Source organism: Candoia aspera, chromosome 2, assembly GCF_035149785.1.
Source record: "Candoia aspera isolate rCanAsp1 chromosome 2, rCanAsp1.hap2, whole genome shotgun sequence".
NCBI classification, from domain to species: domain Eukaryota; kingdom Metazoa; phylum Chordata; class Lepidosauria; order Squamata; family Boidae; genus Candoia; species Candoia aspera.
The window spans coordinates 10,397,150-10,424,656 of record NC_086154.1 but is presented as its reverse complement, the minus strand read 5'-3'; the positions used below and the strand labels follow the sequence as shown (position 1 = coordinate 10,424,656).

Here is a 27,507-nt window from a genome sequence, read left to right as displayed (position 1 = left end):
AACGTTTTGATGGCCACCCGAAGTCAGAAGGGGTATCCACAGGATAGGTTCAAAAAGGCCAAGATGGTAGCCCCGCTGTGACCACCATCTTGATTTTTTTGACCTTACTTTGAAAACACCCCTGTAACAAACTAGAGTTTATACATGGGTGGCCTGATTTGAAGAAATGTATTTGAAGAAAGTCACTCCAAGGCAATGGCTCAAAATGGATTCTGTACAGCAGTTTTTAAAACAGAGCTAAACTCTTCCTGGATATGAGGCAGGGCTATGCTGTGCTTCCATCTTCATTTCCATATTTTCTTTCTTCAAGTTAATTAATGCCCACCTTTTCATGCAAAGCATCCTAACAGAAGTTTTATTTGAATATTCCTCTGCTCCTTGTTTCAAATGTTTAGCAATTTAGAATTGTTTCTGCTTGTTCTTTTTCCCTAATTTGATTTAGTTTCCTTCAGAATGGAAACAAATTTAAATTAAAAACCATTAAAGCACCAAGGATTAATCAGGTATCTTTTCTGAGAACCAAACTTCGCAATTTTGGCCTGACTGAAAGGAAAATACGAAGTTTAGGCCAGTTTTGAGCACCAAGTAATATATCTGTTTGTAGATCAGTAACGGATGTGTTATTCTCAGTTGTAACACTTGTAACTTCCCTTTAAAAAGGAAGAAAGGGAATAATAATAATAATAATAATAATAATAATAATAATACTTTGCTCCAACATTTAACTTAGGCTGATGAAAATGAGCCTGTGTTGGGATGGGAGATGGAAAACTAGGAACAGAATTTTATGAGTAATCAATTCTGAGAGCCATTTCATTTTTGTTCTGAAAGCAAATCCCTCAGCTCCAAATGCGATCCAAGACACCCTCTTTGCCAATTCTGAGTGAACCTCTTTTGCATGATGGACTCAGGGCCCAGAAGTGTTGATTATTTTCAGAAGATCTGGCAAGACTGACATGGCCTTAGAAAATTACAGGCAATGGATTTCACTCTCCTGACCAAGCAAAAAACACAAGGGAAAAAATCCGTGAAACATATATAGGATTTTGCCAATCCAGAGTCTTCCAAACAGTTAAGTCTTGGCCAATTAGAGATTTCTAATAGCCTGCATATAAATTAAGCAGGTACTCACAACCATCTTTGGACATGTCATCATAGGGCCCTTTGCACAATTAGATCTTGTGGATCAGTTGTGCCCATTCCTGGATCATGAGCCACTGCTCATGGTCGCTCATGTCTTAAGTCACTTCTTGACTGGACTACTGCGATGTGCTCTACCTGGGGCTGCCCTTGAAGAGCATCCAGAAGCTTCAGCTGGTCCAGAATGAGGCAGCACGGACAGTATTGGGTACCCAACAGCATGCCCATGTAACACTGCCCACGTAACACCACCAGTAGGGCTCCAGGTGCAATTCAAGGTGCTGTTGTCACCTTTAAAGCCCTACATGGCACAGGGCAAGGTTACCTGTGTGACTGCCTCTCCCCGAAGGTTTCTGCTCGTCCCACCAAATTGGGCAGAGCGGGCATGCTCCGGGTCCCCTTGGTGAAGCAGTGTCACTTGATGGGCCCTAAGAAGTATGCGTCATGGTGCCTGCTGTATGGAACGTCCTCTCCCGAGATACAGATGGCCCTGATTCTATTGGAGAGAGAGAGAGAGAGAGAGAATATTTTAAAAAATATATAAAAATATAAATATATAAGGCCATAAAGATTTGGCTCTTCCCTAGGCAATGGGGCCAGGGGGCTAATGGAGCTCCAACAGAGGTGCAGTCTATTTGTCATCTGTGGGATTTTTTAGGGGCCTGCATGTCTATTTCTTTTTATGTTTTGTTTTTTAGAGTTACAGAGTCTGATAGTGGCTTTTCTCCGTTGATCGCCCAGACTGCCTTGGTAGATGGGCAGCCATACAAATAGGTTACCTAAATAAATAAATCTCCCCCGGCACAGGAAAGAGACAGGCTTGATTTTTCTGTAGCTGCTTCCCCTCTTATTTTGGCACTGTCCCCCGGCAGTCTCAGAGTGTATAAAATCTGCACTCTCCCATTATCTCGGAGGGAAATCAGGTGGCTGCCGTGGCTGAGAACAGGCGGAAAAGAGGAATACAGTGAATTTCCTGCCTGTATACTTTTCTGCTGATTCAAGACTGAGTGGAGAACTCTTCAAGGGGGAAAGGGCCTTTCTTTTTCTTTTTTTAGCCTAAGGTTTGACCACATTTCACTCATCAAATTAGGGGTTTCACCCTGTGGTTTTTGTGGCTCCAGTCTAGCCCTGTATCCTCTGATGGTTGAATCTGCCACTATTAACCTTTCCAGTTTCACAAGCTGCGGAATTCTGGGAGTTGAACTCCACACATCTTAAAATTGCGGAGAAGCAATTGGGAAGCACTGTATTAAACTATTCTATACGTTTGTGTTTCAGAGAAATAAAAGAGGGAAATGGGACCAAGGATGTTGGCCTCCTCCTGCTTCTTAAAAATTACTACTACTAGTAGTATTAGTAGTGGTACACTGGGTGCCATACCCAAAAACCTTGGACGCCACTTAGAAATCTGCACATTGACAAAATTTCCATCTGTTAATTACAAAAGGCCACGCTGCTTGGATCCGTACATATACTACGCCTTCTTTATGACATCCGAGGTTCTTGGGAAGAACTTGATGTGAATGAAGGCCAACATCAGCTAAAGAACTGGCAGCTGTGATTTCACTTTTTTGTGTGTGATGGTGGTGATGATGATGTTGATGATGATAATAATAACAATAATATGCCTACTGGGAAAATGGTCTCCCATTCCAACTGGTTGACCATGTTTCTAATATAACACGATGCATGAACCCAGCCAATTGTGCTTACTAAACACCAACACCATGTTAAAGCAAGCCATGATTTAGGACCGTGTGTGTGAACCAGATCAAAATCTGTTTCCCACAGTGGCCAACTGGGGATCCCAGAAACAGGACAGGAGGATAGTCAGTCTGTCTGTCTGCCTCTCTCCAGCCAGTGGGCCTGAGAGGTTGAATTTCTTGAGGGACCTTTGTCCTTCGCTCCTAAGCCTCTAAAAGCAGGTCAGTGTTCTCACCTTATTCTTATTCAGCTTTCAGCTCATTCTGGTAAGGCTTTGGATACCTGCCCAGCTGCACAGCGTCATCTGGCTTGGCCCATAGGGGTGTCCAGCGAATAAGGTTTTCTGGCCATCTCCCACCATCAGCCGAAATCAAAGCATGGGAGTCACTTGCTGCCACCTGGTGGCTAGAATCCACATTGCATCCCGCCTGGTTTCAAAAGACTTGGAGGACCACCTCCTTCAAAGGCTCTTGAGGCAAGTCAACCATTGCCAGATAAGGAGGTTGGTCCCCTTGTAGATTGGTAACAGGTTCAGAATTAATGGGTGGAATTAATAAACCAACCTCACAAAGGAGGGGTATAAAACTGGAGGGGATCCCCTGAAAATCTATATTGGGAACTGTGCTGTTCAGGTGGGTGTTTTTTTCCCTATAAAGTGCCCTGTGACAGAGTATAAACTTAATTAATTATCCTCATCATCATCCAATCTATTTCCATGCATTTTCCAAGGCTTAGTCTCTTTGTCTACTTCCAAAGGCCTTGGATATGTATTGGACAATGGTAATAAATCTTTATCAAGGCAATTTTGAAGACCAATTGTTTTGATTTGTTTGCCGAATCCTTCCTTCCTTCCTTCCTTCCTTCCTTCCTTCCTTCCTTCCTTCCTTCCTTCCCCATAGCAATACTTCTGTGTCTAACTTAGACACAAGCATCAGAGGGAAGAGAGTATCCACCTTATTAGGATTCAGGTACCTTCAACTAAAGTTGCAACTCCATCAGCAGAAGAGAAAATATTAGGGCTACCTGTACACTTTTATTTCCTTCTCTCTGTTCAAGTAACATGCTAAGCCATTGTGCACAGGGCCGCAGCTAGGGGGGGCAAACAGGGCATATGCCCCAGGCACCACGCTGGGGGGGCACCAAGAGCACTGGTGGGGCGCCAAAATGGGCGTGGAATCCATGTTTGCCCTGGGTGACACAGAACCTAGTTGTGGGCCTGATTATGCAACTTGTCTGGTTTTGTTCTCACATGTTCTGTGAACCAGCCAGAACTGGATTAGGCGTAAGACAACCTACTATGGAACTGTTTCTGTGAGACACAGAAACTCATACATGATGCAAAGCCATGGTTGATTAAGCCATAGTTGGCTTGGTGCACACTGCACACTACGCCACAAACAAAGCTTACAAGATGGCAGTATTTGGTTCATGCTATACACGAACCCAGAAACAAAATAGTTGCAGTAGCTTAGCCTGAGGTATGAGCATAGTATAACGCTATCATGTTTAGTCGTGATTCAGCACGCACTATGCACTGTGGTTTATCTAGCAAACCGTGGTTTGAATGCAATGGACAGAGTTAAGCTTTCATAAAGGGCAGGCTTTTTCAAGAATTTCCTTGGGCAAGGGAACATAAAAACCAGGTCCCCTTCTTTATATGCTGGATTTCCATGATTGTACGTCCCATTCAATATATTCTTTGGTAGCTGTGAATTATGGGAATGGAAGGACATTAGATTTGGAATGCAACAGGTGGAGAAGGCTGACACATTCAGAAAAAGCAGGGTTCATTCAGGGCATCTAAAGGCCATATACAGAAATAACAAGGGTTCACATGGATCTGAGCTCACTATATTAATACAGACAGTCCTTCCTGTAAGGTTGGTGCAACCGGCAGGTTTCCACTCTATTCAATCTGATGCTCTCCCCGGGAACCATTTCTAGGGAAATAAGGTCACAAAGTCAGCGTGCCCTGGTTATCTCCCATATAGACTACTGCAGTGCGCTCTACATGGGGCTACCCTTGAAGAGTATCCGGAAGCTTCAGCTGGTCCAGAATGCGGCTGCGCGGGCTATTTTTGGCACCCCTAGAAGGGCGCACATAACACCTTTGCTACACAAGCTGCATTGGATCCAATGCTTCCGGGTCCAATTCAAGGTGTTGGTTATCGCCTTTAAAGCCGTACATGGCATGGGGCCAGGCTACCTAAGGGACCATCTCATTCCCGTAACATCAACCCGCCCCACCCAGTCAAGCAGGGAGGGCATGCTACGGACCCCGTCGATAAGAGAATTCCATCTGGCGGGGTCCAGGAGGCGGGCCTTCTCGGCAGTGGCGCCCGCCCTTTGGAACATCCTGCCCCCAGAGGTGAGGTTAGCCCCATCGCTCCTAGCCTTCCGGAGGAAGTTGAAGACCTGGCTCTGCCATCGGGCCTGGGGCAGGGAGGAGAATAGTCATACTTGGGGTTGGCTAGTGCCTTGAAGTGCCCCTCTTATGCAATGACTGAATAAAAGCCATCTGGATTTTATTATATTTGGTAGCTTTGTGAAATTGTTTTATAGTGGATTTTATATTGGAATTTTATTATATATTTATTGTTTTATATTGTAAACTGCCCAGAGTCCCTCTGGTCGGAGATGGGCGGTGACAGGTTTGACAGATAGATAGATAGATAGATAGATAGATAGATAGATAGATAGATAGATAGATAGATAGATAGATAGATAGATAGATAGATAAATGATTGGTGATGTACAGATGTATCTACGCACATGAGCAATCTATCCTTCCATGCGTGGAACCCAGCTTAGAAAGCAAGATGTGATTTCCCAGCTGTTGAGAGGGCAATTCCAAAATTAAGTAGCGATGTTTGTTTCATGGCCCAGGAGACTGCATATGTGGAATGGCATCATGGAATATTTGTGTGGTCTGCCCAGAATAAGCACCTGGGCCTGCTCTTTAATAGCTGAGTGGGAGATATGGAAATGTGGCCCCGTCGAAACGCCCAACTCAACATCCATACCATAATCAAATCCATCTGCAAGTCACTTAATGGATGTCTGAATAGAAACGGTAGAACCATTCTCTTTTTTGATTCAGATCCTGTCCAATCAGCTGGGCTTTAAGGAAATCAAAATGATGTCAGGAGGCAAGATAAAAGTCAAAGATTAGATACTAGAGCAGATTGAGTTCTTGTCTGAGAAAAAATAAATTCTTACCTGGACAAGAAAATCCTGGGCTGGGTGGGAGGCAGGAGGTTAATTCAGGCCTAATTCTCTGCTCATTGAAGAAAATCTTGGATTAGAGCAGCCTGGCCCAACTAAATGCCCTCCAAATGTGTGCACTTGAACCCAAAATTCCCCAGCCAACCTAACCATTTGCTGAGAATTCCAGAAATGGTATCTCCTCTTCTTAGCCTGTGCAGGAAGCCTCCCCTTGAAGATCCCCAGGGCTTGAAATCCCACCATTTGTTGGGGCTGAGAAGAAGTCAGATCTCTAGCTGCTTTGCAGTAGATTGGCACAGGTTTCTTATCCTGCACCCCCCACAACTGCAGCAACAAAGTGCTCCCATCCCTGGCGCAGAAATGGCAAGAGTCATCACTTCCTTCTTCCCACTGTTTGAGAAAGGAGATTCCTTTCTCCACCCAGAAGGAGCAAAGGAACACTTGCTCCTTCCTACTAAGCCAGACTTCCCTGGCCTGGATGCCCTCCAAGATCGCAACTCCAAGAATGTTCAACAATGGGTCAGGCTAGCTGAGGGACCACCTTGCCCAATCACTTCTACCCATCCCATTAGGTCCAACAGGAAGAGCATGCTCCAGGTCCCATCTATTAGGGAATGTCATCTGGTGGGACCCAGGAAGGCAACCTCTTCTGTTATGGCACCTGCCCTTTCAAACATCATTTCCCCTGAAATTAGATTGGCCCCAACTCTGTCGGCCTTTCACAAGGCCTTAAAGACATGGGTCTATCACAAGGTCTGGGATCCAGATATCTATCTGAACCCGTGCAATGGTTGAGCTGACTTGTGTTGTGCTTTTTATCTTGGCTGTATTTTTAATGTGTATGTTGTTGTGTTGTTTTATATTTTTATGGTTTTTTTAAAAAAAATATTGTTAGCTGGCCAGTCATGAATTTGAGATGGGCACCAGATAGACAGGCAGGCAGGCAGGCAGACACAGGCAACTGGGTGGCCATATAAATCAGATAGGATGGATGGATGGATGGATGGATGGATGGATGGACTGAAGTCCACACATCTGGAGCATTCCTATGTTGGAGAGCAGCTCTGAGCAAAGACAGGACAGCTGGAAAGAATGGGAAGGTTTGACCAAGGGGCAAGACTTCCTGAAGTCTTGCACACTGGCATCACCCAGCTCCCAGGTGCACACATGTAGTGAAGGGTCTGATCCCTGGGCCAGATGGAGCCTCCCATACTAAAGGCTTCAAAGCTTACAAACAATTCTACCCCAAACTCCAGAAACCAGAAAGGAAAATAGAGCAGGATAGAAAACAGCTGCTTAAAATTCCAGCACCAAGCACAGCTCTTAGTCACCTATGGAATCTGTTATATAAGCAAGGAAACATACCCTGGCTTGCTTCGTTGGAAATGTTGATACAGGCAGTGGCCCAAGTCCAGCTTAATGCTGGTTTTTGTTTTTTTTTAAAGTAGTTAACACATGAAGGTATGGATAATCCCAGTCTCCGTCCACAACAGAATAAAGTTGCTCACTTGTACTTTGCAGGTGTGCGCAGTGAGTCACCTGTGACCTTCTCCAGTTGGGGAAACAAGGCTCTGCTGCTGATCCTTGAAAATGACTTCTCACAGGAGCTGCCCTCAGATAAAACTGTGCTCTGTGGTCCTCATCTGGTCAATTCATTGACCCCCATACCCCAACAACCAACATTATTCTGAATGTTGTGAGCAAGTGCGGGTTTCGCAGGCTGGAACTTTCCCCCCATTAAGAGAGATTTTCAGCTGGCAGCCTTGGTGAAGTCAAAATTATGGGCCTAAGCATCTATTCCAGCAAGAGGGAAGAAAACAATACAGGTTAACAGGAAGTAATTTCCCAAAGATGGCTGGTTGTAGTTGGGCACATGAGCAGAGGAAATACAAAATCAGAACACACCACTATTGGGTCTTGGGAGGAAGCATAAGAGAATAATTTTGTTGCTTATTCGTTCAGTCGCTTCCAACTCTTTGTAGACTTCATGGACCAGCCCACACCAGAGCTTCCCGTCGGTCAACACCCCCAGCTCCCCCAGGGATGAGTCCATCACCTCTAGAATACCATCCATCCATCTTGCCCTTGGTCGGCCCCTCTTCCTTTTGCCCTCCACTCTCCCCAGCATCAGCATCTTCTCCAGGGTGTCCTGTCTTCTCATTATGTGGCCAAAGGATTTCAGTTTTGCCTTTAATATCATTCCCTCCAGTGAGCAGTCTGGCTTAATTTCCTGGAGGATGGACTGGTTTGATCTTCTTGCAGTCCAAGGCACTCTCAGAATTTTCCTCCAACACCACAGTTCAAAAGCATCTGTCTTCCTTCTCTCAGCCTTCCTTATGGTCCAGCTCTTGCAGCCAGATGTTACTCTGGGGAACACCATTGCTTTCACTATGCGGACCTTTGTTGTCAGTGTGATTAATACACTTGGTATATTTGGAAGGGAGATTGGAATTAGGCACAACATTCAAATTATTTTACCAGAGTCAATCAATATTCACAAAGAACATGAGTGTTCAAAAGCTACTGCCAGAAATGTCACGGCACAAGAAGTGGCTGACATAGGTCAGAGAAGGCAATAGGCCAGAAACAGTGAATGTTTTTGTCCAAAGGAGAAATGGACTAGAAAACTCCAAATTACTTCTGCAGGCTTTCACTGTGGGGGCATAATAAAAGAATGCAACCAAAGTACATACACCAGAATTTAAAAAATGAAATAAACAGGTAGCAACCTCAGAAATGCAACAGGTGGGCCTGGATATTGTGTCAAATGGAAGATATTGCAACAGGACTGCCCAAACATTTTTCAAGCCAAGAATCATAACTCGCCTTTTAGTGGCTCAGGAGGTCTGGACTTCCCCCAACACAGATAAAAGAAGCAGACAAGGCCAGGACAGAAACTAAATGTATTTTAATTTAAATGTAATCAAACTTAATTAAATACACATGGTAAGAGTACTTTGCCCCCTTCTGTTACACTAAAAAAATTACAATTCCATAATCATATCTGAGACTTTAGAGAGGCTGGGTTTGGCCCAGGGACTGCAGACTGTACCCCCCAGTGTAACACAAAAAGGGGGGGAGAGTGTGGAGGTGTCTGTGATAACTCTCTCTCCATCCCCAGTTCCAAAAGCCTTCCCCAATCTGAGGAAGCATCCCATAGATCAGTGTTTCTCAAACTTAGCACCTTTAAGACATGTAGACTTCAACTCCCAGAATTCCCCAGCCAGCATGCTGGCAGGGGAATTCTGGGAGTTGAAGTCACATGTCTTAAAGTTGACACGTTTGAGAAACGTTGCCATAAATGATTTGGAATGAGAATTCCTAGGATTCTCAGCCAGCAGGTCCAGGACCCTGTCAATGAATTCTGGAATTTATAGTCCAATATATCTGGAGGGAAACAGATTAAAGACAACAATCCTGTGAGATACAACATAAATTGTGTCTGGAGATTAGATGCATACATCCTGGAAAGAGTGGGGTAGGGATGGCTGCAAAGAACAGGTTGAACATTCCCAAGGGAAGCTGCCTCACTCTCAGAAGTGGAGAGAACCGGAGAAAATCAGTCACAAAGAAAACTGGTATTTAGAAATAAACTTTTCAACTTGGGGGCTCTGCAGATTTATCTTGACTAATTATCACTGCAGCTTTAGTCTTCAAAAACTTTTTTTCTATTCCCTATTTAATGACAAAAGCTAAGCCGGCATTTCTGGGTTTTGCTGCTCTATCGTGGGATATGGGCTTCTAACATTTCAGAACATTCAGAGTCCGGGACGAATTCTCGGTAACTCTTACAAAAATGTCCCTCTTAAGTAGAAATATGGAGGAGGAAAGGCTGAAGTTGAGAGAACAGTTTTTTGTTGGCTGGAAGATGCCGGCTGAATTTATGACCAAGTTGCAATCTGAACAGGGATTCCCCCATCCACCACTTATGCCCTAAATCAGTGTTTCTCAACCTCAGCAGCTTTAAGATGTGTGGACTTCAACTCCCAGAATTCCCCAGCCAGCCTTGCTGGCTGGGGAATTCTGGGAGTTGAAGTCCACACATCTTAAAGCTGCTGTGGTTGAGAAACACTGCTCTAAACTAGTAAGGGAATGACAAAAATGTAGAAGTGAAAGCAAAGAAACTGGGCATAGAATTGTGGGTATCAAAGATTGGGGGAGACTGGGAAAATCCCAGGAGGAAAGTGAGACATAAATAACCAACAGATAGGGGAGGGGTTTGTTGTTAGCTTATCTCATAAGTGGAAGTTCAATTCCAGCTGCAAAAAGCTCAGGAAGATAAGATTCAAAACCTTCAAAGAACCTCTGCCTAACTGTTAATAAAAGAGGAGTGGAGAATTCTTGTTTTTAGTTTTCAAGATTCTGTACCTTTAACCTTAGTCCTTGCATTCAAGTATCTTACTGAGGTCTGTGTAATTCTCACTTCCTGGATCATGGCCTGCTGTGAGGGGTGGGCAGTAGGCTGGGTTCACTTAACCCAGTTAGCCACTAACCCTGGCTTAGCTGCTTGACCTGTCCATACAAATCACACCAACCTGGTCATAAACTGTCTCCATCCACAAATCCTGGTTTTATGCCAAGCAAGCCGCTTGGGTGCTACCACCAACATTTGGGAGATCCTTTCATGCTGCCACATCTTGGCACGGAGGCTCATAAGGGAGTGCCTAACCCTGTCAGCCACTCTGCAGCTCTGGAGGATGGGTGGGCAAAGGTTGGCGAACCAATTAGCCACCTTTAGATGCCCACAATGTGGCCGACTGGGAGAAGACAGGTGGGTTCACAATGACCCCAGTGATTTGGGATTAAAACTCTTCCTCTTTTCTTCCCAAATCAACCTATTCCAACAGACCTTATCCCACAGATAAATTTTCCCAATACTTAGCCGACATCTACCTCCCAAGCATTTCCACTCCTCCATTCTAAATCCAGCTCCGTCTTCCACACAAAATCTTGCAGAGCAAAGCCAGTCTGGATGACCAAATTCCCTCGCATCCCGCAATATCCAAGGACACCACAATTTTTCTTTGGTTTTGAACTTAATTTGGACCTCAGGCCTGAATGTGTGTGAATGAAGCTGGGTTCACATACGGCTAAGCCTTAACACAGGTTGCCCAGCTTCAGCCTAGTGTGTTGTGTCAGCCTTCCCACTGCAGTTCATCACATGAACCATGGTTAAGGGAACTAACTCTAAGGGATACACTACTGGCTAAAATGTCAGACTAAAAGTGGGAAGACCCAGGGTTAAATCCCTAGTCAACAACAACACACAAAGTTGTCTGCCTATCATTTTCTCTCCTACTAGCCTACCTGACCATCTTGCCTTCAGGATAAAACCTGTGATGGGTGTCACGTCGGGAAAAGGATGCACCCGCAATGGTCGGTGGGAATATCCTTGAGAGGCCCAGCCAGGGCAACAGTCGGGTAAGAGAGACCTCAGCCCACAGAAGGAATGGGGTGTGGGAAGCGTCTCAGAAGGGACCCTGCCTAGTTCCCTGGAAAGTAAAGGCAAGGGGGAGAGACGTGCTTCAGACTTGCAAGATGCTGTTAGTGTAACCTTACAGAAAAGGTAGTGTTAGTACTCATAACTAACCAAACTCATTGGTTTCTTTTCTGGACTACTTTTGAATTTACTGCACTGAACTGAGAGGGCATTTCATACCCTCTCCATTTCGAAGTAGAAAGCACAGGAAAAAAAAATCTGTAAAACGGTATAACTGATAAGACAAAGTCCTCAACATTTCCCTTAACACTGTGGGGAGGGGGGTTGTTTTAAAATAAGCCTTGCCTTATTTTGAACGCTTACCCTGCTTACAGTGGCCCTCATTTTGCCCCCCTCCCCAACTTCTAAGCACAGGCCTGGCCACCAAGATTATCCACTGCTGTAGAAGAAGTCAGTGGAAAATCTTCCAACCTAAGATCTTCTCCATTACAGCAGAATCATAGTACAGGTAGTCCTCACCTTACAACCATTCATTTAGCAACTGTTCAAAGTTACAGCAGCACTGAAAAAAGTTACCTGCAACCGGTCCTCGCATTTATGACCCTCATAGCATCCCTGCGGTCGTGTGATCAAAATTCAGGGGTTTGGCAACCAATGTGTATTTACAACAGCTGCAGCATCCCAGGGTTACATGATCGCCATTTGCGACCTTCCCAGCTGGCTTCCAACAAGCAAAGTCATTGGGGGATGCTGGATTCACTTAATGACCACATGATTCACTTAGTGACTGCAGTGATTCACTTAATGACCATAGCAAAAAATGTAGCGACTCGCTTAACAATGACCTCACTTAGCGATGGAAATTCCAGTCCCAATTGTGGTCGTAAGGACTACCTGTAAACACCCTGAAACTTTTGCTTGTAGAGCTGTGCATAATGAGAATTCTTGGACTCCTGGGTCCTTCCTCTAGGATGGTGCTCTTTTACCTTAGTCAGAAACCCATCCCTCTGCCTGGTGAGAACAACACTCTACAGTTGCTGCTTCTAACCCTGTCTGCTGCCAAGTTCCCTATCCTAATTTTCTGCCTGCTCATTTCTTTCTACAGCATTTCGTAAGAACATGAGCGCGCCTGCTGGATCAGGCCACAGGCTCACCTAGTCCACGATCATGCATCCAGATGTGGCCAACTGGATCCCCTTGGAAAAAGTCCACCAGCAGCAGCTGAAAGCAGGAGCACACTCACCCTATTCTGCACCATCTGGAAGCCAGAAGCTTCCGTTCCCTATCTTTGCGACAAAACAGAGCCATGACAGCTGACCACGATCAATAGCTCAGCTCCATGAATTTAAAATCCCTCTAAGGTGGTGGCCGTGGCTCTATCACTGAGCTCCAAAACCTCCAGTTAGCTGTACACGATACCAACCAGCGCTTTTTTTGTCTGCTTTGAAGCTCTCCTCCTTCAACTCCTCCAGAGGAGCCCAGCTTATTCCACTTAGGGCAGGGGGCAAACCTGCCCCCTTCATCATTTTCTCTACTCTATGCATACATTTTATACAAACCTATCAAGTCTCTTTTCCCCTTGTGTGTTTTCTTAAACACACATGCATCTTAACCACTAGATGCCTAGCAACCAGGAAGCCTGTAATCCAAACCAATTTTCTCCTTTATTTTTTTAATCCGTTCAATCGTGTCCGATTCTCAGAGACTGCCTGAACAAGTCCCTGAAGTTTTCTTGGCAAGATTTCAAAAGTGATTTGCCCTTGCCTTCTTCCTGGGGCTGAGAGGGAGGGACTGGCCCAAGGTCACCCAGCTGGCTTTGTGCCCAAGGCGGGACTAGAACTCACCGTCTCCTGGTTTCTAGCCTGATGCCTTAACCACGACACCAAACTGGTTCTACTCTTTATTATTACTATTAATTAATTGACTAAATGATACAGTTTTCTGTCAAAAATCACACTCCTTTGAAAATAATTTGTCAGGGGCACCTGCTAACAGGGACTAGACCTATTAGAATGGGAAGAGAGCAGATCTCCCCCTCCTCCTCCTTTGCCACCCCTTCCTTCTCTTAGCACAGTGGGGACACGCAGGCCCTGCCATAATGATTTACCTTCAGATTTACCTTCTCAGACTGTGTGAATCAGTATGCCATGGTTCGCAAACCATGCTTTATGCCTTAGCACACTTTTGCAAATCCTGCCACTTAACTGTTGCTAGGCAAACCATGGTTTAGCAAAATGTGGCTCATTCACGCGGCTTCCCACCAAACAATGGCAGAATTGGCTAACTTTGGGCAAACTTGCAATCAGCGTGAGCTTTTGTGAATCACCCTGTGCATCAGATGAAGCCAGCCGCAGCTTACAAAAGCGTACGCTTTTATAAAATGTGCCAGTTGGAAAAGGCGCTACCAGATTCCTTCTGATTTTTTGCTACCGCTTCATAAGAACACCACCTTCTTGCCAGCAATCTTGTGAAGTTCTGCGTCATGTGAATGTGCATGCTTGCAAGGGCAGGTTGTTAAAGGTCGATTAAACCCATTCTCCGCGGGGACACCTTTGGGTCAGTCAAAACGGCATCCACCTAAAAGGGAGGTAGCAACGTGCTTGGGACGCCCAAAGCTTTAGAGAACAGTAAAACGTGCTCTCACAAAAAAGACCCCTAAATGGAAGGGGGAGGCCTAAAACAGCTCATAACTGAGCCAGTTATTCAGGTATGCCTGTTGGATGCAAATGTCTTTGGAAAAATGAAGGGCATGAAGCTAGAAGAAACAGAATGGAGTATGCTGGAAGAGGGCAAGGCTGGCTGGAATAACTTGCGATATTCTGTTCCAGACCCTTCTCTCTTTTGTAATCTACCATATATACTTGCAAATAAGCTGAGAATTTTAGGCTCGAAAACATGCCCCTCAAATCAAATTTGGCTTCTCAGTGAGTATATACAGTAATATTTTTTAAAGTGCCCATATATCCCGTATAAGCCCATCTGCGGCCAAGCAGACCCTTGAATTTTTAACCCAAATGCCATGAAAAATGTGGGTCAGCTTACCTGCAAGTGGCGCATTTTTCACAGTATTTTGGAAAAAAAATTGAGGGTCGGATGGGCTTACACACAAGTCTATACGGTGCTTCTACGTTCTCAAAACTCTAGAAGAGGCAGGCAACAGGCATCCCATCCAGAACACATTCCGGTCGCCTGAACCAGGTGCACCAGCATTCTAAACCGGGGATTACTGGACACAGTGCATAACCTGCAGTGACCACTAAGTGGCACATGGCTGCTGACCGGGCGGGCACCAGGCACGGTGCCCCACCAAAATGGAGAGCTACTTTAGGGTGTCACTCCAAACGTCACAAAACAACAGGCAAGTTTTTGACACTGTCTTCAAGTTGGATTTTAGCAATGCTGAGAATGGAGGGGAGGAGGGGAATTAAAGCCTACAAAATAGATTTTGCCCAATTCTGCATTTGGGGGGGTTGGTTTTCACAGACTAAGAAGGGTCCCTTTGCTTCTCAGCTGCTAAATCAGAGCCACCAATAACTCAGCCTTCCTCTTTCACAGAGCACAGAGACGCTTTTTCACCGATTACTTACAAGTGCCCAACACTCACAGATGTCCTGCTTCTGAACTGGGGGAGATCTACAGAGTTATCAGATAGCTAAATTACAGCAGGGGGGTGCACTAATAAGGGAAGGCTCAAAATTGGCTGGCTTGGGGTCTCGTGAGCAGCCAGCTTCGCAGCTCTCTCTTCTGCACCAGGCCCTGCTCTCTTCCTAAGACTAACTGACCATCTAAGCTTTCCTCCTTTGCACTACCCTATTTTTTTTTCAGCCTACCTCTACCTTCCAAAACCACCACACTAATTCTATAGCCTGGCATTCTCGATTCTCACATCCTGCCTGCACGACGCAGGCTGCCAAATTCCAATACCCTAGGGACGAGCACCCTTGCTAGCAGGATCACGAGGACAGGCTAAATCGTAAGGAAGAGACTCAGCGACGGTCACAGAGGGGACATTCTGCCCACAAAGTCGCTCGGACCCTGCTCAGCCCCCTCCCACAAGCCGCCCACGCCGTAACTCTTGGTAGAGTGGTTCTTCTGATGGGTGGTCAGGGCCGAGTGGGAACTGAAACTCCTCCCGCACTCGTTGCAGATGTAAGGCGTGTATATGGAATGTGTCCTCATGTGCCGGGTGAGTTTGGAACTCGAAATGAACCGCTTCCCGCACTCGGCACAGCCGTAGGGCCTCTCCCCCGTGTGGACCCGCTGGTGCGTGTTCCGGGTCGACAGATGGCTGAAGCTCTTCCCGCACACGTTGCAGCGGTACGGCTTCTCGCCCGTGTGGATCCGCTGGTGCTTGCTGAGGTTGGAACTGTAGCTGAAGCTCTTCCCGCACTCGGGGCAGCTGTACGGCTTCTCGCCCGTGTGGACCCGCAGGTGCTTCGTGAGGTCTGAATTCTGCTGGAAGCACTTCCCACAGTCCGGGCAGCCGTAGCCGTAGGGCATCTCTTCCATGTGGATCCTCTGGTGCGTGACGAGGCCCCGGTGCTGGCTGAAGCAGGCCCCGCACTCGGGACACACGTAGGGCATCTCCCCCGTGTGGGTCCGCTGGTGGATCAGGAGGTTCGAGCGCTGGGCAAAGCATTTGCTGCACTCTGGGCACTGGTGGGGCTTCTCGCCCGAGTGGATCCGCTGGTGTTTCAAGAGGTTGGAGCTCTGCCGGAAGCACTTCCCGCACTCGGGGCAGGGGTACGGCTTCTCCCCCGTGTGGATCCGCCGGTGGATCGTAAGGCTTGAGCGCTGCGTGAAGTGCTTCCCACAATCGGGGCACTGGTGCGGGCTCTCCGCTGCATGGACCCGCGGGTGCTTGAAGAAGGCCGGGCTGGGGCAGAAGGCGGTGCGGCTGTCGGGGCCCGGGAAGTTCCTCTGGCCCATCTGGGCTCTGCCGGGACTCTTCGATCCGTTTTTGGTACTTCGGTCCGCCGCCTTCTCAGCACGCTCCCCGTTGGGGCTCCCCAAGTCTGAAATGGAAGGGAGCAAGAGGCCTTACTCGGCCCAACAACATCTGTCGTCCCTCCACCTGCCCTCTGCGGTAGTTTCCTGGCTGGACTACTGCAGTGAGCTCTACCTGGGGCTGCCCTTGAAGAGCATTTGCAAGCTGCAGCTGGTCCAGAATGCAGTGGGGTGGGCAGTCTTGGGGGCTTCACAAAAAGCCCACGTGCCACCTCTCTTCTGCAAGCTGCACTAGGGGCAGGGATTCAAGGGGCTGGTTGCCACTTATAAAGCCCTACATGGCATGAGCTCAGGACACTTGCAGGAAATCCAGTCATTCCTGCTTGCCCGTCAGAACTCGCAGGGTTGGCATACTTCAGGTCCCTTCTGTTATAAATATCATCATCCTGCAGGACCTAGGAGTCACACCTTCTCTGTTATGGCAGCAGCCGCCCTATGGAACAGCCCGCCCACCAGATGTCCCCAGCCCTTGTGGCTTTTCCCAAGGCATTAAAGGTCTGGATATTAACCCAGGTCCTGGAGCCAAGAGGTTCAACCAGCCCTGTTGGTGGATTGTTGTTGGTCTGTAGGAATTCATGTTGGATTTTTAGGCCCCGTCATGTTAAGTATTATCAGATTTCTATTGGAGTATGTTTAAGTGGGTTTTAAGCCTCCATATGCTGCCCAGAGTCAATGCCATGAGGCTGGTGGCTATATAAATGCTTTAAATAAGTAAATACACTGGATAATTAAATGCTTTCACAGACAGAAATACAGGCAGCCCTCGATTTACGACCATTCATTTAGCGACCGTTCAAAGTTACAACGGCAGTGGGAGAAATGACTTACGACCTGTCCTCACACTTACATGCGTTCAATAAATAAAACGATTTACCATGTAGTTAGCAATTTGCCTTTTAAAATTGGTGTTTTAAAGTATTTAAAATGGCATTTTAATGGTATTTAAAATGGCAATCTGACACTAATTGTTGGAGGGGCTTGTGGATTTTTTTAAAAAAAATTAAATATATTTTGTTTTATTGTAGTGCAAGCCTCATGGTTTCTGGGGCAGTATCGTTGTCTGATTACGTCATTTGAGGTCCAACCTTGTGGATACTTGCCAAGCGGGTTTTACTTATTAAAGAAAAGCCAAGATTCGAAGCCAAGCGGGACCACAGAACCACCTTCCCCAATCAGGTGCCTGTTAGATATGTTGAGAATGCAGCTCCCAGAGTTATCAGCCCTCCCGCCCTTTGCTGGGAATTCCGGGTCTTGAAGTCCCCACAACCGTGGTGAGCAGCTGACCGATTGGGACAGGTGATCTTACAGCTTCCTAAGTACCAGGGGCACTAAATTCTTACCCAGGACTCTGGCGTGTTGCTTCATCTCTCTGTGGATCCGTTTCAGCCCAACACCCCCAGGAGGCGGCTTCATCTCAGCCCAGTTCCTCAATTGAGTTCCCCGAGTCTGAAAGAAGAGCAGAATGCAGGACCTTGAAAAGCCATCTTACACCTGGTCAGATCTTTCCAAGGTCTGTTGCTGAGCCTCCATCCGTCACCCGCCCCAGTGAAGGCCAGCGGATGTCCCACCAGAACAGCTAGCATCCATTGCATCCACTCCCCTCCACCTTCCCAGAATCCAACTGGCATCGTCACAGTTTCTTCACATGTATCTTCACAACCAGGTTGCATAACAGGAGAAGCAGGCTGGTTCCACTGCCTCCCCCAGCTGGCAGCCTTTCCATCATTTTGTAGGAATACCTTTCACCCACGCAGTCATGATGAAAAACTTTAAGAGGTGGGGGCTACGACTGGTTTTCCCACCTCTTTCTCCATTCTTTCATCCTTAATAACATGTTATGTGGTATAGGACAAGATCATAGGCCAGTTTGGTCTTGTGGTTAAGGCACCGGGCTAGAAACCAGGAGTCTGTGAGTTCTAGTTCCGCCATAGGTATGAAAGCCATCTGGGTGACCCCAAGCCAGTCACTCTCTCTCAGCCCAACCCACCTCACAGAGTGGTTGTTGTGGGGAAAATAGGAGGAGGAAGGAGTAATAGGTATGTTCGTCGCCTTGAGTTATTTATAAAAATAATAAAGCTGGGATAATAAATAAATTAAATAAAGAAATAAAAATTTTGCAGGACTACCTGCTCCCAAGGGTATCTGCCCATCTCCCAAGTTCCAACATGAAGGGCACACTCCAGATCCCCTTATGGGACCTAGCAGGCGTCCTTCTTGGTGATGGCCCCTACTTTCTGGAATGATCTGCCCCCGGTGTATGGTTGCCCCTGACCCTGCCAGCCTGTGGGGGTTCTTTGTTCTCCAAGGACTGGACACACCGCAGCAGATCTGGGCACAATGCTTTATTGCAGCACACACCTTCCCCAACTATAGGCCATTGCTCTGGGTTAACTCCACCCTTCTAGGCCTTGCAAGGTGATGTTGCCACGTCAATACATCTTTAATACCCAGCCTTTAGTCCTTTAATACTTGGTCCAAGCAGAAGTCTCAAAGTCTGTAAAGTGGCATGCAACCTTTGCCTCCTTCCAAAAGTTCTTACACTAGGTGGGATGAGGTGCTGCCTCAGCGTGGTCACTCCTTTTCTGGTGGCTGCTGAGCCCCAGGCCAAGCTCTGCTCTTAAGCAGTGGGGCTTTTGGGCACTCCAGCTGAGCTCCCAAGCCAAGCTCCAGGCAGGAACCCCACCAGGATAAGCTGCTTACCATAGCTTGCGGTCCTAGCAGTTGACGGATAGTCCTTTTGCCTGCGTGTAACAGCTGCCAGTCTCCAGACGTCCCCGTCTGCTTGCCGTTTTATCGTCTCCTTTTTTCCTACACACCTACCCACGCTCTTAGCATTTGTTTTTATAGGCTAAGGGCCTGGGTGGGATGAGGCTGCCTCTGGACATGGGCATGCCCTTGAAAATGCCAGGGTGTGGCTCAACGAGGCAGCAGAACGCCGGCGTGGACGCTTGTGAGTAAAGGAACGAATGAGGGAAATGGGGTGAGAAGCATTTCGGCCTGGCGGCTGCTGCTTTTCCCAAGTGCAGACAGCAACCCCAACTTCATTCCCTCACAAGGCCTTTAGAAAACCAAGACCTGGCTTTTTCCCCAAGCCTTGGGTCAGGATAAGTAGACTTCCCATAGTTTGAATTACAGTATATGTTACTTCTGGGTTCCGCGTTATAGTTTGAGTTGGTTTTTAATGCTAGGTGTTTGTTCGTTTGTTTGTTTATTTTTTATCCCGCCTTTATTATTTTTATAAATAACTCAAGGCGGCGAACATACCTAATACTCCTTCCTCCTCCTGTTTTCCCCACAACAACAACCCCGTGAGGTGAGTTGGGCTGAGAGAGAGGGACTGGCCCAAGGTCACCCAGCCGGCTTTCATGCCCAAGGCGGGACTAGAACTCACAGCCTCCTGGTTTCTAGCCCAGCACCTTAACCACTAAGCCAAATTGGCTCCTTTGTGATTTGTATCTCTTGATGATTTTTGTACGCTGCCCAGAGTCATGTTGCTTGAGTTGGGCAGCACTATCAATGCTCTAAATCAGGGTTTCTCAACCTTGGCAACTTGAAGATGGGTGGACTTCAACTCCCAGAATTCCCTAGCCAGCCATGCTGAATGAATTCTGGGAGTTGAAATCCACCCATCTTAAAGTTGCTATGGTTGAGAAACACTGTGTTAGAGGCTAGCACTCTCCTTTCTCAGCAAAACCCCTATCCCATTGATGGTCATTTTTAATTTAAATAATCTTCACAAAACTAAGCCATCTAGGACAGAGTGCCTCGTGGGGAACAAGGGAAGCTTCTGTAGGCCTGGAGGGGTCCACAGGCATCAATTTGCCTGGCCTTGGTGTGAAAAACCTCCTACTCCACAGAGTAGCACGGAAGCTCTTAAACAAGGCACAAAATTAATATTTCAAGGCTGAGAAACACTGCTCTAAATATATATAAATAAACAAAGAAGCAAATGTTGTGTAGATTCTTAACATGAAGGCAGGGATCCTCTTATTCATACGACATCTTGTGGGGAGGAGCTAAAAATGCTTTGGAAAAAGAACTCTTATGGGCTAGAAACCTGATCTTTAAAAGAAGAGGAAGGTGATCCTCAAGAATCAGATAATCTTTCTGATCCGTAACCCTGGCTAAAAGAGGAAGAACAAACCCAGCCCAAATGCTTACATAAACAGGTTAAACAACACACCAGAGTGAAAAAAAACCCATAGAACTGAAGGGGACGCCTCCTCTATTCAGGATTCTAAAATATTTTATTATTTAGAAAATCTGAGTGGCGCCCCCATCTTATATACATAACCCTAAATAGCTAATAACAACCCACCCCAAAATATAGTAAGACCTCTGTCAGCAAAATACAAAAAAGAAAATTAAAATCATCATCATAAAATCATCATGTGTAGTCCTCACCTAACAACCACAATTGAGACAAGAATTTCGGTTGCTAAGCAAAGTGGTCATTAAGTGAATCCGACCTTTTTTTGGCAGTCATTAAGCGAATTACTGCGATTGTTAAGTGAACCACATGGTCATTAAGCAAATTGCGCAGTTCCCCATTGATTTTGCTTGCCAGAAGCCGGCTGGGAAGGTCAAAAATGGCGATCATGTGACCACAGGATTCTGCGACAGTCATAAATGCGAACTGGTTACCAATAGCCCAAATCATGACCACATGACTGCAGGGATGCTGCAATGGTCATAAGGGTGAGCACCAGTTGTAAGTCAGTTTTTTTCAGCACCGTTGTAAGTCTGGACCGTCACTAAACGAACGGTTCTTAAGTGAGGACTACCTGTACAATCATTTGGTGCCAAGGACGAGGAAGCTCAGCGCTATTGAACATACCTGTCTTCCCTTTCTTTCAGCCTCTTGCTGCCTCAGCAGGAAGGCCTCTGCCAGGGGCACAGCTTGGGCACACGACTCGGGGCCACGTTCTCTGACCCAGCTCTGGATCTCCTGGGGCAGGAGTGTGAGGAACTGCTCCAGGACCAGGAGGTCTAAGATCTGCTCCTTGGTGTGCTTCTCCGGCTTCAGCCACCCCCGGCACAGCTCCCGAAGCTGGCTGCACACCTCCCGGGGGCCCCGGGCCTCGTGGTAGCGGAACTGCCGGAAGCGCTGGCGCTGGGCCTCCATCCGGAGGGCGTCCACTTTCAAGATGGCCGCCTTGACTTTGGCGTATTCACCTCGGTCTTGGAGGCTGAGGTTGCAGTAGGCCTCCTTGGCTTCCCCACCCAGGACGGGCAAGAGGCGGGCCAGCCACTCACGGCGGGGCAACTGGCAGGTTCCGGCCAGACGTTCAAAGGAGGCGAAGAAGGCCTTGTTGTCCCCCCAAGGGGCGGGTTCCTCGGCCAGCAGCTGGTGTCCCCTGTCCAGAGGAGAGGACCTGAGGGCAGTGAGGAACTCCTGCCATTGGGCTTCCCAGAGTTCGGGCAAGTCCTCCTCGGGCTCCTGCTTCACTTGCCGTGGGGCAGCCCAGTTCAGAAACTCTCGGATGGTCCCCACTTGGAGGACGCGAGGCAGTTTCCCTGCTCTGTCCCCTCCCTCCGCCCCTCTGGGGCCGGTGGTCTCACAGGCTTCCACTTTGACCCCCATGTGCCTGGGGAAGCCGCCGGCTGTTCTGGCCCTCTGCTCGGCTGCCATGGCCTCTCAGAAAGCAGAAGCAGGCCTTTCAGTCAACCTCGGGCTGGAAGCTTGCAGCACTATCTTCCAGAATTTGTCTTTGCTTCCCTCTCTCTCTAATATAGTCAGCAGATGAGACAGATTCCCCTTGGATCTTTGCCCAGGATGGGAAGGATTTTAAAGAAGCGACTGGCCATGCAATGTAATTCGGCAGCCAAGTAGCACTCTCTGAGGAGAAACACAGAAAACATGAGAAACTGTCAGCCCCACCAGGTAGACCAGACCAAGAATCAACTCCACAGGAAGGCTAAGACTGCTTTTATTGGGAGTGGCTGTGGGACCAGAACCTCGCAAGTCGGATTGGGCTGTGCCCCCTCCTCTTCTTATACCCATGTGAATTAGGGAGGTGTCTATCTGAGCCTCTTCCGCATATTTTCTGCTGGTTTTGGACTTAAGCAATGCTTTCCTCCTTGTTGTTTTGGTAACCTATCTGGCTTATCTCTGTCAAGATCAACTTCCTTACTCTCTACAGAACCCTTGTATAGATTATCTCAGACAGTTTTTCAGCCCAAGCATAGTCAGTTAGTTGACTGTTGAAAAAGCTAAGCAAGTGTAATGGAATTGTCAGGGCATGGGAAAGGGAATTCGAATTTGCAAAATACTGCAGGCCAGGAAGACGTGTGCCTTCCTTCCTTATGAGCAGGCAAGTGGGGAGCGCATCCCCAATGAACCAAGTGACAGTGAGAAAGGACACTTTAACTTACTTACTCGTAAATGGACTGCTAAAGAACACACATCCGGTTTCCAAGATACCATCACCTAATTCTTTTGATTCACTGATTATATGCCATCAAGTCAGTGTCGACTCTTAGCAACCACACAGACATTTTCTCCATGACAATCTATCCCCAGCCTTTCAGGTCTTCCAATGGTCCTAACTCCTTTATCTTTCCATAAAACTGACTAGTGAGACACTGTGAGAATTTAGCTTTCATGGGTGCAAGCAGTTATTAGGGTTAGACATGGTTATTTATTTTTCTATCCCGCTTTTATTATTTTTACAAATAACTCAAGGCGGCCAACATAGCTCATACTCCTTCCTCCTCCTATTTTCCCCACAACAACCACCCTGTGAGGTGGGTTGGGCTGAGAGCGCGGGACTGGCCCAAGGTCACCCAGCTGGCTTTCATGCTTAAGGCGGGACTAGAACTCACCATCTCCTGGTTTCTAGCCCAGTGCCATAACCACTAGACAAAACTGGTTACTACTCTGGGGGAGTGAAGAAAATCACAGGGCTGTAAGCTCGATTGGAAACTTGGCAAACTACTTCACTACTGTTGGTCAGCCGAAGCCATGCTCAGTCTGGAAGAGGCCAGATCCAGAGGCTCGTAATATTTGGCAACCTGCAGCATTTATGCACTGGTTTAACTAGTGAAGGTGTCACTAGTTCACAACCATATTAACAACTGTAAGCTGCTTATAAGCACGAGGCCGCACAGAAGTGCAGAAACAGCAAGATGACACTCCTGAAATATGGTACTGAAAACTGATGCCAAGCAAAAATAAGCACAAGAGGATACAGCTACAGAATAAAACACTCAGTGACAGGACAGAAGTTATAATTGCCACAAAGCACTTCGGGGAGATTTAAAGCACGTTCCTTATAATGAACCCATTGCACACTTTACAAAAATTGTGCAAGAGCAGTCTATATTATCACGATAGACCTGGCACAGGGTGGGAAAACAGGAGGGAAGAAGCAGCTGAGATTGATAGTTACCGATAAATAAAAGCTTATGTAGCTATATAGATGTGCATCTACATTAGCAACGGCCCTGCAACTTTAATAGTTTCATAATAAACAAAACTTCAAGGAATGCACTTTCCTCTCCCAGATGCTGCACCCTGCGATGCGATGTGGAAGGAAGGCGATGATAATCTGGCCTACCACTAAAGAGCTGTGGCTTTTACAGGACCTTTGATATGCAAATATTAAGCAGACAATAAACATAGAAAGTGTGCCAGCAAGGCCTGCTCCACCTGATTATCCCGGCAGATCAAAGCCACCCTCACAGACATAGCTGCAGGAGCCCATTCAAAGAGCTGGCAACCTGAACGCCCGGCATCTGCCTTTTCCAACCTGAAAAGAGGCACTGGGCTATAAACCCCATCCGTTATAATCCCCTGTCTGCAAGATGTTCCCCGCACGCTCCTTCTTACGCATACGCATTCCGACGGGGCAGGGAATGCGACTGCACAACCCGCCCTCCCTGGCCGGGCGGGCTTTTGCACGGATTGTGCACGGCGCAGGATTACGCTGCCCCGCGCTCGCTCCCCGGCCAGCAAGCGAGAAGATGGGAGCTGTAGTCCACCTTAGCCGCAAGCAGGGGCAGCCAACAGGCCCGGACTTCAAAGGCGTTGCAGCTACGCGGTTCTTGCCCGGGATTCCCCTCCTCTCAAGACGGGGCGGGGGGCGCCGCCGCCGCCGCCCCCCCCCCGCTTTCCCCCCTCGCAGCTGCCCGCGCCGGGCGCCCCCCGCTTTTGCAAACGCCGCTCACCTGCTGGCGCGTGCGCCTCGCCCCGGCCGCGCGCCGCCCACTCGCCCTGCTGCTCCGGAGGAGCCCCGACGCCACTTTCCCCACCCCCCCCAGGGCAGATAAACCAGCACAGGAAGGTGCATCGAGTATTTAAATCCCCCCAAACCCCTCTCCGCGCCTCTCTAGCAAGCGGCCGCTCTCGCTCTCTTTAACCCACTGAGTACCTCGCTCCGGAGAGGCTCTGCGGGAGCCCTTTCCTGCAAGCCCGAAATCGAGGCGCCAAGTTTCTCTCTTGCAAGGCGACCGCTCGGCTCCAGGAGGTTTCCTTGTTTTATTTTTGACTTATTCCCCTGTTGATCCTGCGACTGCCTTTCAGGGTGGTCGCGCTGAAGGCTGTGCGGGATGGCAGAGAAGAGCGTTGCGGGGCCGCGCGTGCCCATAGGCAGGTGGAGGAGGCAGAGGTGAAGTTCTTGCTCCTTGCGGTTCACAAATTCTGGGAGATATTTACGCGTTTCTCAACCTTGGCCACTTTAAGATGTGCGGACTTCAACTCCCAGAATTCCCCAGCCAGCTATGCTAGCTGGGGAATTCTGGGAGTTGAAGTCCGCACATCTTAAAGTGGCCAAGGTTGAGAAACGCTGATTAGACTTTAGGCAGGAGCCCCAAATCAGCAGATACTAGCAGATGTAGCTGAAACACAGCACACCCCAAGGAGCTTTCCACTGAGAGTTTGCTAAAAGCCACTGAGAAGGTCACTCAGGTGCACCAGCGAAGTCTTGGGAGAAAAGGTATCTGAACTGAGCACTCCCCACATGATTCCTCACACCTGCGTCTGATTCACGGGTGAATTTATAAACCCAAAAACCAAACGTGTATTCGCTAATCAGCCTGTTACCGCTTGCTCCAAATAAGAGAACACAGGACTCTGCGGATGATGTGCTTGCAAGCATCTTTGTTCTCCTGAGAAAAGCACGTGCAACCAACTTAATAAAAGGGCTTATTTGCTTGCAAACTTTTTGTCCTCTCTTGTGAATATCCTGTGATCATGGTAAAACAACTTTGGCCTGTGTTAATTAAAGGATTTCTTTAAAGGTGACCTTTCCATGCTTCCAAAGGTGCCCTAACCTATGTAGGTGAGGAGAAAGGGGAAAAACAAATTCCTTGTCTAGCCTTTTCCAGAGGAGTTATTTAAAGTTTAGGGGAAAAGTCATATAAATGGTGGAACAACAGAAAACTATAAAACACGTGTGGAAAAAGTACAGGGAGATTTTTAAAAAAAGTTTTTCTCTCCATAATTTTGTGAAATGAATGGATTCAGGGCAGATCACAGGAGTCTTCAACATAGATAGAATCAATCCATGAAACCCATAGCCACAGGGTGAAGCAATGGTAGTGAGCTTAGGGAATTTTAAAGGAAACAGAGACAAAAATACAGAGGATGTCTGTCCAGGATTAATCTTATACAGGAAATCTATCCAGGATTAATCTTAACGACCACAATTGGGACCAGAATTTCAGTTGCTAAGCAAAGCGGTCATTAAGCGAATCCAACCTAATGTTATTACCTTTTTGTGGCGGTCATTAAGCAAATCACCATGGGTATTAAGCAGACCACATGGTCGCTAAGCAAATCATGCGGTTCCCCTTTGTTTTTGCTTGCCAGAAGCCAGCCGGGGAGGTCGAAAATGGAGATCACATGACCATAGGACGCTGCGACGGTCATAAATGCGAACTGTTTGCCTAGTGCATGAACCGTGATCATGTGACTGTAGGGACGCTGTGACAGTCATAAATGTAAGGACCAGTCATAAGTTGTTATTTTCAGCACCTTCTTAAGTCCAAACTGTCACTAAAGGAATGGTTGTTAAGCGAGGACTACCTGTATTGCTATAAGCCACCCCCTTGGTCAGAAGCAGTATATCTCTGAAGTAGGAAACAATCAAGTTTGGTTTCGTTCACTTTTTTATTTTCCTGTTTGGTGTTTTTTCTTTTCTGATCAATTTATAACTTTCTAAAAAGTTATCATCATGCTGATGAATACATCCTATGGCTGGCTGTGGAATTCTGGGAGTTGAAGTCCTCACATCTTAAAAGTTGCCAAGTTTGAGAAACGCTGACTTAAAGCCTCCAGCGTGGGTCAGGAACGAATGGGTGCTGAAGGAATGTGGATCTACCACAAAAGGGAGTAACCAGTATGAAATAAATACACCAGGATGGTATGGAAAAGAAAGAATGAATGGGAATCAAATTGCAAAGTAAATATATGAAAAAAGAGTGAATGGGTTGAAAAGAAGGGGATGACTAAGGAAGTTGCCATTGATGAGATCCTTAAAAAGACAGAAGTAGGAGTTTAAAGTGGTGTTGGAGGAAAATTCTGAGAGTGCCTTGGACTGCAAGAAGATCAAACCAGTCCATCCTCCAGGAAATCAAGCCAGACTGCTCACTTGAGGGAATGATACTAAAGGCAAAACTGAAATACTTTGGCCACATAATGAGAAGACAGGACAGCCTGGAGAAGGTGCTGATGCTAGGGAGAGTGGAGGGCAAAAGGAAGAGGGGCCGACCAAGGGCAAGGTGGATGGACGATATTCTAGAGGTGACGGACTCGTCCCTGAGGGAGCTGGGGGTGTTGACGACCGACAGGAAGCTCTGGCATGGGCGGGTCCATGAAGTCACGAAGAGTCGGAAACAACCAAACGAATAAACAACAACAACAAAGGAGTTTAAAGAACAAAAGGCAGTGTATAAAGCAGCCTTTCTCAACCTTTTGACCACAGAGGAAACCTTGAAATATTTTCCAGGCCTCTGGGAACCCCTGCATATTCAGGCTCCAATACAGGCCA

General features: G+C 47.2%; 1 protein-coding gene across 1 annotated transcript; it reads right to left on the bottom strand.

Annotated features, from left to right (window-relative positions):
• Positions 1-11,470: 11,470 nt before the first annotated feature.
• LOC134492092 (zinc finger protein 397-like) lies at positions 11,471-22,352 on the bottom strand. Its single transcript, XM_063296234.1, has 3 exons — positions 21,354-22,352; positions 17,857-17,962; positions 11,471-16,524 (listed from the first exon to the last, which is right to left on the bottom strand). The coding sequence occupies exons 1-3, from the start codon at positions 22,146-22,148 to the stop codon at positions 15,506-15,508; spliced, it is 1,920 nt and encodes a 639-aa protein (XP_063152304.1). The 5' UTR covers positions 22,149-22,352; the 3' UTR covers positions 11,471-15,505.
• Positions 22,353-27,507: the final 5,155 nt, after the last annotated feature.

Bases quoted from the DNA above. Each gene is read 5' to 3' on its own strand.
- LOC134492092 (XM_063296234.1), bottom strand. From the start codon at position 22,148: ATGGCAGCCGAGCAGAGGGCCAGAACAGCCGGCGGCTTCCCCAGGCAC. The intron at 17,963-21,353 runs GTATGTTCAATA...CTCTTCTTTCAG, and splicing joins CTGAAAGAAAGGGAAGACAG to ACTCGGGGAACTCAATTGAG. The intron at 16,525-17,856 runs GTAAGAATTTAG...CTTCCATTTCAG, and splicing joins GCAACACGCCAGAGTCCTGG to ACTTGGGGAGCCCCAACGGG.